The sequence below is a fragment of the Chinchilla lanigera genome, unplaced genomic scaffold (genome assembly GCF_000276665.1).
Source record: "Chinchilla lanigera isolate Chin_1 unplaced genomic scaffold, ChiLan1.0 scaffold00031, whole genome shotgun sequence".
Taxonomy (NCBI): domain Eukaryota; kingdom Metazoa; phylum Chordata; class Mammalia; order Rodentia; family Chinchillidae; genus Chinchilla; species Chinchilla lanigera.
Window position 1 is genome coordinate 23,105,442 of NW_004955432.1, and position 13,986 is coordinate 23,119,427.

Below are 13,986 nucleotides of genomic sequence, written 5' to 3' on the forward strand. Positions count from 1 at the left end.
TTTTCCATGAGAAACAGAAGTTTACAGAGTTTTACAGGTTTGCTAATGTCATGAAGCTAATAAGTAATAGAAGCTGGGGACACGAACTTCTGCTAACAAGATGCTTCACAAATAAATAATTATAAATTTAAAAAGCAGAATAACCCAATATAGTTTGCTTAACTCTAACAGCAAAAAAATTATGGCTCTTTTACCATCATAATACAATACTGCAATAAGAAAACCCAGGAAAAAAGTGAAAAAAGGGCAAATGAAGGAAAGATATCTTTACTCAAGGTTTTTTTCTCATTGAAAACTTCTAGTCATCACTATACTGTTAAGAACCACTGCACTAGGTAACTTACAAACAATTATTTATAAACACATGTACTAGTTTCTAGGCTTAGCTGTCAGCGCTTGAGAAAATTACTCTTACTAGAATCTAAAAACTCCTATATTTTTAAAATGAATTCTTTTTGTAACTTGTGATGACTTTAGTAACTAGATGGGGTATGGAAATTTTTCATCTGAAAGATATTAGGGAAAAACATTATATTATTAAATGAAAATAACTGAATTTAATTTCAAATGTAGAATCTAAATATAGTGAAAGATAAAATCAATTTGTCAAATTAATTTTAGAAGGTAGCTGTATAATTATAACCTAATCCACATATATAACAAAATTAATAAGACACAGCAAATACATCTATTTTGTGCTTTCAAAAGAACTGGCTTAAAAACACAGATTTCTAGGCACATGAATAGCAGTATTAATATTATGCCTTCATATATAAAGTAACGCTAAGTTATCTGTCACTGCATACATACAATACATAATGAACGTTAAATCAGGTCCTTTATGTAAGGAAACAGGTAAATAAAGATGGGCGTAGGATATGGACAGAGGATTTATAAAAAAATATAAAGAAGTAACAATATAAGGAAAGATGCTTACGCTAAATGAAAATAAGAAAAATAACAAAACTATAGCATGCTCAGACGAGGGATACAGCTCAGTGGTAGAGGACTTGCTAGTATAAAGAAGGACTTGGAGCACCACAACAAATCTAGTATAAAGAAGGACTTGCAGAACCACAACAAATCAAAACTATGAAGTGCTTATTTTTACACATCAGACTGCTAAAACCACAAAGCCTACGATACGCTGGTAAGGACACAAAGAAAAAAAAGCACACTCTCTATTATGGTTTGTTCTAAAATGTCCCCAAAAGGCTCATGTTCAGAGGTGGGGCTTGTGGTAGGTAATTAGATCATGGATTAATCCGCTGATGAGTTCACAGCAAGTGCTGTTAGGAGGGAGAGTCTAGTTGAAGGAAGTAGGTCACTAGGGGGATGCCTTTGAAGAACAGGTCTTGTTACCAGTCCTTTTCTCTCTGCCTCCTCCCCTACTTACTCCTTCTTAGATGCCTTAAGTTGAGCAGCTTTCCTGTACCATGTCTTTCTGCCATGATGTTTCAATCCAGAAGCCAGCCAACCATGGACTGAAAACTCTAGAACCAGCAGTGGAGAGCCTATGTCATGTATGTACACAAATCAAGTCCTCCCAGCAGCTGCACATGCAATAACATTTATTTTTTCTAAACTAAAACCTCAGTGTTTAGGTTTAACTGCAATATTGGCACTTTGTGATAAATAAGTGAGTTCTGGGTTGCAGTTCAGGTGAGAGGTCCCAGAAGGGTTTGCCAGCCTGCTCTGAAACTGTGACAAACAAACCTCTACTCCTTCAAGCTGTAAGTATCAGGTATTTGGTCCCAGCAACAGAAAGGTGACTGGTACACTCTCCCACATGATTTATAATGTAAACCAAAAAACCTTTTGGGCTATTTGGATATAACTTGCAAGATTTTAAATTTATGAATTTTCTGAGTACTTTTACAGAAGCCTTTTACAGAATTGATATGAAAGGGTATTATCCTGGTCATTGTTATAGCAGACAACTGAGTGCTTCCTCTGTGGCTAGACACTGTTCTAAGCACAAAACACGTTTATTATGTAATATTTTAATCTCCATATTACACAAATAAAAATGAAAAGATGAATAACCCACCAAAATGACACAGTTAGTAAGTGATAAAGGCAGGATTCAAACCTTGGCAGTCTAGCTTGGTAGACATTATTTTTAATTACCGTGTAACAAAAGAATGTAATAATTATATATAATTTACTTGTTATCAACATGGTAAAGATTCAGTAAATTATAATGCATTAACAATAACAAATACTATACAGCTATTAAAACAGAGGCAAAGGGCTGGGGGTATAACTCAGTGGCACAAGCACCTGCCTGGCAAGTGTAAGGTCCTGAGTTGGATTTCCAGTACCAAAATAAAAAAGTAAGTAAATAAAATAGAGGTAAATTTATTAAGTACTAGCAAGGACAGATGTTGAACACATTTTTGATCAAACAGAACTCTGTGTGTGTGTGTGTGTGTGTGTGTGTGTGTGTGTTGAGGGGTGTACTTACATGGAGTTTTTAAGGAAAGATTTGGGGATAGTCGTCAAACTACTTAATGTGGCTACCTCTGAAACAGAGAAATCAAGGAATTTCTTCAGCCAAGGAAGACTCGCGATTTATTACAAGCACATACATGTTACTTTAATATTTTATGACACAATGTATTGATTACAAATTTTAAAAGATTAGGAAGAAAAATTACAATAAGTAACAATTTCTAGTAATGTTTTACAAATAAGCTATTTTCAAAAATTGTCTCTAAAAGAATACTTTAGTGAATTCTGCCTATGTTTTCAGAAGAAAAACATGTCACAGTTACTTAGATGAAAACAAGTTAATATTGTACACTGATGTTACACTTAATCTACAAAGCTGCTGAACTGACAGCTTTACAACTTAAATTTACAACTAAATTTATATTCTGAGAAAGAAAGCAACATTTTTCCCAGGGTATCTTCTGTTTACTAAAACAGACAGCTGATATTCAACAAGTTAAACACATAATGATTACGTCAAAACCTTGGGCATTAGTGGGTGCTATCTTATCATGGTAATAAAACATCTACTGAAATTAAAATGTCACATCATTTTACAAAACCTGAATCTCATTACCAAATAATCTAATCTAACAAAACTCCTTTGCCAGAAAAACCTGCCTTCTAAATGTAAAGAAATCTGCTTTGTTTTCACTTTGTTTTTTAACGTAAGAAAAAGTTTCAGCAAAAAGGCAGACTGAAGATGGGGAAGGGAGTTGTGAGGAGCAGGGATGAGGGGGCTGGGGAGTAAAAGTGTAAAACATGATCAAGATCCATCATGTATATGTACCGAGTCCCCCAAGTGAACTTATTATTATTACATACTGCAAATATACACAAATAAATAAAATTTTAAAAAAGAATAAAACTACTAGCATCTCAAGGAGAAAGGAGTTATGTTAAGATTAAAAAAGATATTGCTGCAGGTAGCAAAAAGTAGTTTATGGTTCCAATAAAGTGGTAGATTAGCAAGCTTAGATTAATTTGTACATTTTATTCTTCACTTTCTTGAAAACAATATATTTCATGATCAAGACACAGAAAGCAATTCATCAGTAAAAATTTTAAAAAATGTTAAATTTCAAAACAAAAGAAAAGCCTTCAGCAAAGTGGGAGGGGATCCTCATAAACTCTAAAAGCAAATATTACTTACATATACTTTTTAAAGGTTCACTATCACTTTAACAATAATAAACGCCAACTCCAACATAAAGGCTAAATTGACAAAATGTTTAATTTTTTCTATGTATTCAATTATTTATACAGACTTTCCATATTTTATTAATTTATCATCTTTTATTGCATTACCAGCATAAAAAAGAAAGCAAGAAATGCTGTAAGCCCACACCACTGAACAAATAAGCTCCAATTAATCTGATCAAAGACCACCTTGTTTTCAGGTAAAAATATTATTAAGCTAAATTCAAGTAATAACATTATTCTATTCAATGACCCCCTTTCCAGTTTGTAGACTTATAACAGCCAAAATATTTACCTACTATTACTGAAGTAAAAAGAAGAAAACATATATGACACTTTAATACAAATGTATGTTTTCCAACAGGTAGAATAGTCAAGTTGTTTAAACTGGTTTGTTGGAAAAATCCCAAATAGTGACAGAAAGGACAGGAAATATAAGTATATTCTACTGGGGCAGCCTGCTTATTGTAGCAAATACCCTTATCAAACATCTGCTACATTCAAAGGCATTTTCATACTTCAGCACTAAGTTTCTGTTCTGTAAAAAATAACACAGCACCTACAAAGCTGTAAGAATTATTTGGACAACACATTTGAAAGCAGTTAACACAGTACATGACACACAGCAAACACTTAATAAGTAATACAAAAACAAAATTAAAATCCTACTCTCAAAATCAAATTCTAAAGCCAAAGTAAATAAATCATTATAAATTTTCACATTTGCTAGGCATAATATGCTGTTCTAAGTACTGTCAGTAGCAAGTATATAAAATGAGATTTGTGTCCTAGCTAAATTTAAAAAGTGCTTTCAAGTTGTCAGTTATTTACCATTTGTCCCACAGGAAGTAAAAATGGAAGAATTAAAGGAAAATTAAGAAAAAATAAAAGAGCAAGGTAAATCTCTATGTGCTAACATATGGCCAGCTTACCATGAAATATTTTTAAAAAGTCTACATGAAACACAAAGAATTACAAAGATGACACAAAAATAACCCTAAGGGATTGAAGGGAGGAGAGAGGTTTGGGGAAAAAGGAACAAGAAATATCATGTATGGGTACAAACTTCCTCTAGTGAATGTGATCACTGTGTATATCTAAAATGTACGGATAAAATAAAAAAAACTATAAACACAATTTAAAAATGTAGATGATACCAATTTCTGTTTCTAGTAAAGGCAAATTAGATAATTAGACTAAAACTTTGAAAGAATCTAAACAGATGGAAAAAAGTTTTTTAATTTTTTCAACATTAAAGAACTAAGACGTCAAGGGACTAATAAATGACCCAGAATCTACATGGTGACAAACCAGGGAGCTAGTTAGCTTTTCCAGCTCCTTTTGCTGTGAGGGCATGTTGCAGCATGAAATTAAGCCATGGGTCATTTCCACATCAGGGGGAACAAAATTAAAAGCCCTGAGTCTATGCAAGGTAGAGCTTGATAAACTATATTTATGCCATTTCATTTGGGATATAAGGTACTATAATTTCAGCATAATGATAAATAAAAAAACAGTATTTTATGTTTATACCTCCAAAATGGTCTAGGAAACCTTACTCCCCACCTTTAAGATTATATGAGTCCCGGACTGAGAATGCACCAGGCCCCTTTCAGAAACATGCAAAATTTGCCCCGTTGGATCATCCTGGGTGCTGTATTATTTCTACAGTAAATTTTTAAATATAATGATCAGTCCCGAGTCATGAATGAAAAGCATAAGAAACTTAACTGACAGAAACAAACCTCACAAACATTTCAGATATTAGACCTATTCCAATTAGATGATATATTTACCACATTAAAGAAATTCTAATTCAGGGCAAAATAAACTATAAAAAGTGACAGTGCAATTTTAAAAAGAAGAAAACATGTTCTAGAAATTAAAAAATTAAATTAGTAACTGAACTGAGTTTAATAACAGACTGGAAGGTAAAGTAAAATTTAGTAAACTCAAAGGTCGGTCAAAAGCTATTAGAATGTGGTGTGGTGTGACAAATATGGAATCGGAAAGTTAGTGAACGTACGCTCAGAAGGTGTCATGGACACACTGGAATCACACCAGAAAGAGTGTAAAGAACAATGTGAAGGTGATATCTGAATCGGTGAGACTGGTTCGGCATAAGGCATCAATCTAAAATTTAGAACATGCTTGTCTTAAATTCATGACGGCAGATGGAGTTATCTAAATGACAGTAAATTACATTTTTTAGTAGCTATTTTCAAGATGAAACAGAAGAAATTTTTAGAAAAACATTGATACTCAGAATCCAGCTGGTATTAATAGATTTGAAAGTTTATATACAAAATTTGGGAGCAACAGAAACATGGAAGCAGATGAGATTACTCTTTTATTCAAACGTGGATATTAAGTTTTCATCAAGTGAAAAGTTCATTTAGTTTTAAATAAAGGAAATTCTAAAACATGTTACAGACATTTTTAGTCTCCTTCACAGACTGAAGAAGTGACTGAAAAACATTACCAGAACTCAGGGAAACAAACAAAAGTTGTAGACGCCAGGAAAAAAGCTAGGATTCATAGATGAAACAAAAAAATCCTATTATGAATAGTCTAGCACCTCTGAAACTAAAAATTTACTGGATAGGTGGGCTGATTTTCTCTGCCTTCTTTTGGTGGCTACAGAAATACAGAGAAACCAGAGGACAATAAAACTAGAACACCTTAATTCCTACTATCTAAAGACTTCTACCATTTTATCATTTTCCAACAATCAGATTTCACATTCATGAACGAAGAAGAAAATAAATAATCCAGCTGAGCACAGTGGTACACACATGTAACCCCAGCACTCTGAGAGGCTGAGGCAGGAGAATTGCAAGTTTGAGGTGAGCCTGGGCAAGTTAGTGAGACTCTTCTCAAAAAATAAAAAAGGGCTGGGGTTGTTAGTGGTAACCTAAGGGAATAATGCAAGGTGTTTGTCTCAGTTTAGGCACTTAGGGATAGAGAAACATGCACTGTGTGGTCAGCACTCACGCTGCTTCAGCTCAGAATCTTAAAGTACTTTCATTTCTGCTCACTTAAGTTTGCTAACAACTTATAGCCTTTTTAATATACTGTACTATTTTGTAGTTTCTTTCAATTTCCAAGTCAATTTTCTATTGGGTCAGCTATTTTTGTTGGCCATAAAGTCTTCCTCATACCTCTTCAAACAAATACAGAATACTCATACAATGGAACACTACTCAGCAGTAACAAGTAACAAACTACTGATACATACAATGTGGATGAATTTGTGCACGTATACGTGTGCATGTGATGCTTATTTACAATGAACTGAAGAACAAGGTTTAACTTAATGGGATACAGGACTGCACTGGATGGTGCACTGCTTTTGTGACCAAGATCCATTTGAAGTATCAATTAACTTTTAATTCTTAGAGGGAAACAAAAGCAGCCTTTCACAAAGAATAAACTGCAGGTGCTATAAGGGGCACAGAACTCTTCTAACAGTAGGCCTGCTACCTTTCTGTACTACAGAAAGGTCTACTTATCTAACACAAAGGGCGTGAAGACTAGGAGAGAAAGGGTGATTGGTATGTGGTCTGTTCACTCAATATGCTTCTAAAGCCTCACTAGACGAGTCAAAGCCAGCCAGGAAGCAACAGCACTAAGAACATGGATGAATCTTAAAATTCATTATCTTTCATAAAAGAAATCAGACACACTAAAAATATAATTCTATTAATATGACGTTCTAGAATAGAAATAGTGACAGAAACAAGATCCAGATCACATTGTAGCTTTGGGCGTGGGAAGATTTAATTGGAAAGGGGCACAAGGAGACTTTTGTGAGTTATACAAATGTATACAATACTCAAAACTAATCCAATTGTATACCGGAAATATATTTTACTATATGTAAATTGTATAGAATTAAAATTTTTAAATTGCAGAATTCACTCAGTACCATAGGGTAAGACTTCTAATTAACTATAGAATATGCAACAGTTTATTCTTAATCTTTATTCTTTTATTTATCTACTTCTGGTACAAATAAAAAATGTTTTCATATAAGTAACTCAGTTTCATATAAAGTCTACAAACCCTTAGAAATTATCTGCAAGTTAAAGAAAAGTAAATACATCCTTGAATTTTTTTTTCCATTTTCTCTACAGACTAACTATCATTTGTGCTGACTGCATAGATTGGAGAAGTTTCCACGGTACCTTATATACAGAACTAAGACTTCAGTGTCTACCTTAGAGGTTAACTTCTAAGATTTTGTTATTACTTCCACATCATGAGCAAGAACATGGACCTCATTTTCATTAACATTGAGAAATTAGAGGTCAATGTTTCTTTCCAACTATCAAGTGTCTTACCATCTACCTTTCACAAAAACTAGTTATTAATAAACTTTATGGCCTACTTTTCTCCCATACCTTCTCTTAAGGGATAATTTCTCTCAGGGAAATAATTGCTCAACAAAATAGATGATGTCAACAGACAAAAGTAAATTCATCCAGAGATCTGTTTTTTTCCTTGACATCTGAATAGTGGTTCCCTGACATATCTATCCCTAGTATCTTTTGATATATTTCACATGAAATTAAAACTCTCACTCTTAGCACAGGTTTTGATTTTTGTCATTGCTAATGATTCATCTATAAAACTGCCCCCAAATCTCACTGTGCTCTTGTGTCCTGAGGATTTTTTTCCTCTATGGTGATATATATTATCCTGAACCATGTGCTATCACTAGTGCTATCCTTACAAAATCTGCAGCCTAAACCGTACGTACTGTTTTCTATGTATTTTTAGGTCTATCAATTAAATACAATTCAATCACTTTATTGTTTAATGCTTTAAAAATTAAAAAAGGAAAGCCAGTTGGACAGTTTGTTTCTCAGGTTAGTTTTCATTGCTGAAAATTAAATGCAGACTTAAATCATGCTATAAAATTTTCTATTTATTTGAGTTGAGTATGTCCCAATCTAAATCTTGTGCTCTTTCAAATTCATCAGCTATTTTAGGGTTTTGGGTTTTAAAACTGCCTTGAATGTAGTTATCTTATTGGTTTTAGCATGTGCTACTAATCTTGTGTCATTTTAATGCAAATGGAATCTGTTTATCCAGACATAGCCTATGTATCTGATTGATGTCATCAAGTTCTCGAGAAGGCAGAATAGTCTAGAACCTGTGACAGTGGTTCAGCTACTCCTTCAGGGTGTGTATGTGACAGTGATTGAAAGCACAAAGGCTTCGCTACTTATAATAACTTTTAGAAACAGTTAAAATAAAACAAGCAGAAACCAATTTCCCATTGAACTCCGAGAGGCAAGTCTTATCTTAAACTGCTGAATGTGCAAACCCAAACTACAACCCATGGGAATTACTTCAGCAGGGTGTCCTGAAGCAAACATCCCAATTTCAAGTTGTAACACAATCTAAAAGTTAACGACAAATAGGGATGATACCATAAATAAAAGAATAAAAGTTCCTGTGAATTGATGTGCTAAATTTGCAGTTTCTTTACCGGTTCTTTTAAATCATTATTTGTTTAAATATTGATTATCCACCCTGTATGACTTGGCCTTTCCCACACTAGATGAAAGAGTCTCAACTTTGGAACTGACATTTTGGGGGTGGTAATTCTTTGTTTTAGAAGGGCTGTTTTGCACATTTAGGATATTTAGCACCATCTCTGGCCCCATTCACTAAATGTCAGTGATACTTTTCATGTGTAACAATAAAAAATGTCTCCAGACATTGCCAAACATCTACTGGGAGGCAAAACAAAACAAAACAAACCCAACTCAAACTTTGCTTGATATCTGCTCCAACTAGACGAAAATCTTTTTTATCTCAGCAAAGATCTGAAAACTATCTGAATCATACATTGCCTTTCAAGGCTGCTGTCCAGGCATTACAGAAACTAAACTAAGTTAGAAGGTAACTTCTAAAGTTATGAATAATTATTTCTACACATCAGGCACTACATCATCATTATGTGAACTAATGATTTATGAGTAATGATTCTATTTATGCCACACATTTCTACTGGATGAGCTAAATTCTATTCTTTTCATTCTGAAGTAAAATGCAATGAGAGACTTAACAGGAAGATGCAGTGGAAGATGGAGCCAGACAAGAAAGATGTCAATGTGATAGAAATTTTAAGCAATTAGATCCATTATTACTGACATTTTAACAGATGCAAAATATATATTTTCTTCTGTGTATCTAGACACTATTACATATGTTGTTAACTAATTAATTGGTAGAAACTCAAGAAAATTGAAATGTTTCAATATATTTTTATAATAATTTTTTTTTGTTTCAATAAAATGTTTCTGAGAAAACATTTACTATTCCTTTACCTAATAGCACTTTCTTCCCCAGTATAGATGCGACCCTAATTTATTTTATTTACTTTGTGATACCAGGAATTGAACTCAGGACCTAGGCTTGTCAAGCAGGCATTTGTGCCACTGAGCTAGATTCTAGTCCTATTTTCTTAATATTTATGTAAAATTGTTAAGTATTATACAGAAAAATACTTAAAAGTTTTATTCATATAGCTCAATAATATTTTTGAGTGTATCATTCATAAGAAATGATAATTTACTATTCTCTTTTTCTTCTCATTCCAAATTCTTGTAATATTCTACTAAAAATTAAAAGTTGAAAAATTACCTTTATGGGGTCACCTCCTTTTGATAATCTTATACAATTAGAATCATAACCATATGACCCTATTTTCATTCCATAACTATTTGACCAAATAAACACTGTTTAAATTAAAACTTGTGCTATCAAATGTTTAGCAGGATGATAAAATAAAAATATGTTTAACACTTTTGAACACACGGTAAGTTTCTTACCTACAAGCAATATTTGGATCAACATTTCTTGAAAGTAACAGATCTACACACTTCAGGATTTGTTCCTCTGAGCTACGGGCAGAACATGCACTTATCAAAACAGTTTGCTTATCTATAGCAAATAGAAAAGGAAAAATTTCCACATATTAGAAAGTGTATCTAATTTACTTCACCTTTCAAAATGTTCTAATATTGCACTTTTAAAATTCTACAACTTCTTTCTAAATCTTTCACTCTTAACAGATAACTCACCAAAACATAAGATCAGATATAAATCCCTTTCATCTCCAAAATATATGTATAATTCATTTCTTAAATTCTTTCCCCTATTCTTATTTCTTCAAGAGGATGGAAAGTAGTTAAGCACATGGACTCTGTACAGCCAGCCACACTGCTCAGATATGAATAATTATTGGCTTATTAAAATTTGCCTTGCTGTACTCATGACTGAAAAATAATAATCTATACTTTCTGGTTTCACTACTTTTTCATCCATTTGATAATTCTTGAAATCTTGGTTTTTAAATTGCCCTTAAAAACTGCTATAAAAGCCACATTCATTGTTCTTTTTCAGTTCTTTTCTACTTGATCTCTTTGAACGTACTCCATTTCCTAAAACTTCTCTCCTCTTGGCTCCCTTGGACTTGAGGGTAAATTAAAAACCAACAAAAACACTTCATCTGAGAATTTAGGAATTCAAAATAGGTCACCATAGCCATACTTTACATTAGTGGCTCAATACTGACAGAGCACAAAGATTCTAGTCCTAGTTCTACCACTGATAAACTATAATTCCAATGATATCGTATTATATCAGATCTAATTTGAAAATTATTAGACCTAATTTAAAGATGTGAAACTAACACCTACCCTCTTTACCTGATGGGGTTATGTGTACATTCTATGAAAAATATGAAGTGTTTTATAATTGTACATATTCCTCTTACTATAAGGAGTGAGAATCAGAAAAAGAAAATAAATTTTTTAAGTACAATACTTTATATACTTTGTATAAACCTCATTCTTAAGTGTAGCTTCCATTGTGTGATACTTTTAAGTAACATAGTAAAAGATAAACCTGTAAGGAATTTTTGTAAAATTTATCAAAGAAAATAGAATAAAAACAGTTTTAGAAATATCTAACAGGTATAAAAATTGTGAAAATTAACAGTGAAATAAGATCTATACCACAGTTGTGAAGTATGTTCAACTACCCATGATATATATGTTAAAAATGAGTGATGTGATGTTGCATGCCAGTAATCCCAGCACTTTGAATGGCTGAGGCCGGAGGATCCCCAGGTTTGAGCCCAGTTTGGGCAATCACAAAAGACCCTATCTCAAAATAAAAAATAAAGAAATGGCCAGGGATGTAGCTCAGTGTGAAAAGTCCCTTGTTTGCAAACAAACAAGATATTATACTGAATTTACTAACTTTTGTTCTCAAAAGCACTCAAAACACTACTACATAGAAATTATTTAATAAAATATAGTAACTTGGATTAAATGAACTATCTTTGAAGAAATTTTAAGTGATGCAATTCAAAGTTGAGTTTACAATTCCAGAAACTAATTTTCAAGCAATTTGCCATGAAACTATGCTTTTTCTGTGTCACTTTGAATGCATTTTTCCTTCAAATATAACCAAAATTCTCAAGCCCGTAAGTTAAAACTATATAATAACATTATATTTTATAAAGATAAAATATTTTGAATCTATCTACTTAGAAAATTTTTAAAAATATGTAGGTTTCCAATTCAAATGCATGTTATTTATATACTACAACTAATAGATTTCTCTCAAGCTGCTTTAATTTTTTTCACTTTGCATAACCGCTGCTTGGGAACCAAAGAATCACAGTAAACCTAAGCAGTTAGTTTTCTCAAACATCTTACCTTTACTAAAGCTTGCATTAGCACCTCTGTCCAAAAGGACCTGAACCAGGTCCGCATTGGCAACACTAGCAGCATACATAAGAGGAGTCCATCCATAACGAAAGCTAGAATCTATGTTAATACCTGTCAATATAAAAACCACCTTTTAAAAACTTCTCCACTAAAAACAATAAAACACAACTTTCATTTTAGTTTGGGAAAATACTAACATACACCACAGCTTATTCTAGAAGAGAATTTCTTGGTAATAACAGCCTCACAAAAAATAGAAAAATGTTATAGAGACTTTAAGAAAACTTGCTGTCTTCAGTTGCACTGCAGGCACCATAACCCAAGAACATGATCAGACCAGTATTTTATCACACAATATATAAAACACATATATAGTATAACACATATCTACATGCTACCTTTTTCTCACCAAAACCAAATAAAAAATAGGAGAAAACTACCACGTACATAACTAGAAACAATTCTTGACAGTCATGCATCAGAGCCAAGTAAATGCTTAACAAGAACGATCTAGGTGGAGTTGGATCATTAAGAACAGGCCTCTTGGAAAAGGTCAGAAGACTTGATGGAGATTACTAGGGTGGTAATTCCAAATGTGAGGCTAGACACAAAGAAAACAAGACACAGAGAACTGAAGACAACCAACTGATGTAGGACAACTGGGACACTAACAATTATTGTCTTTTAAATAGAAAAGCTACACAAAGTTTTTAAAATGAGAGTGGAGGGCCACAGGAAAAGAAAAAATACAAGATGTGTTACGTATAGGTAACAACTTCCTGCAATGAATAATTACTGTATACTGTAAACATGTACTAACAAAAATTTTAAGAAAGAAAAATAAAATGAGGAACGCTTGTGAATTTAAATCGTAAACAACTGTGTTTAGTGGACACTATCCTTTAACTCTCACCTGAATCTAGAAGCTCTTCTAGTAAGGCAATATTTCCAGTAGTCAACGCCTTCTTAAATATTTCACTCTTTTCTTCAGTGGGTAATGGCCTTTTAAATTTCTTAAAATCAGAAAGTTAAAAAAAAAAACAGGTTTTAGATATTTTCATTTCCACTACATCAGGGAACAACGTTTGGTTAACTACACTGGTTTGCTGCGGCCAACAAGGACAATTTGAGAAAAATTCACGTCCAAAAATTATTTTTAAAGGGAGCAGGTCATGAGAATTCCAGTCCTATGTGAAGAGTTACATCCACGACCCCAGCGAGGCGCATCCAGTGAAAACTAACTCTGGGAAGGAGCAAAAGGGAAAACACGAGCGTCTGGTTAAGCGCGTCGGCCGCCTCACGCTTTCGCACCACCCGGGAAAGTTAGAGGGGGCGGAAGCAGGGCGTTCTGCCCGGCCGGGCCTCGCCTTCCAAAGCCACGGCAGACCAGCACCAGGCGCAGCCCGAACATGGCCTCCACCGCCACCTGACACACCTGGTCCAGATACCCAATGTCCCAGCCATCGTCCTCGCTATCGCTGCTCTCGCCGCCGCCAGCCACCGGCAGGCCCCGCTGCACGCCCGCCGCCATGCCGCCCGC

At 33.7% G+C, this 13,986-nt stretch overlaps 1 protein-coding gene across 1 annotated transcript in view; it reads right to left on the reverse strand.

Moving 5' to 3' along the window:
- The window catches only part of Asz1 (ankyrin repeat, SAM and basic leucine zipper domain containing 1), a 59,960-nt gene extending 45,980 nt beyond the window's left edge, over window positions 1–13,980 (reverse strand). The window contains exons 1-4 of the mRNA XM_005388135.2: window positions 13,882–13,980; window positions 13,360–13,459; window positions 12,435–12,557; window positions 10,539–10,650 (exon numbers count right to left, since the gene is read on the reverse strand). Coding sequence (XP_005388192.1) covers window positions 10,539–10,650; window positions 12,435–12,557; window positions 13,360–13,459; window positions 13,882–13,977 — 431 coding nt within the window. The 5' untranslated portion in view covers window positions 13,978–13,980. The remainder of the gene's footprint in view (window positions 1–10,538; window positions 10,651–12,434; window positions 12,558–13,359; window positions 13,460–13,881) is intronic.
- Between the last annotated feature and the right edge of the window lie 6 nt (window positions 13,981–13,986).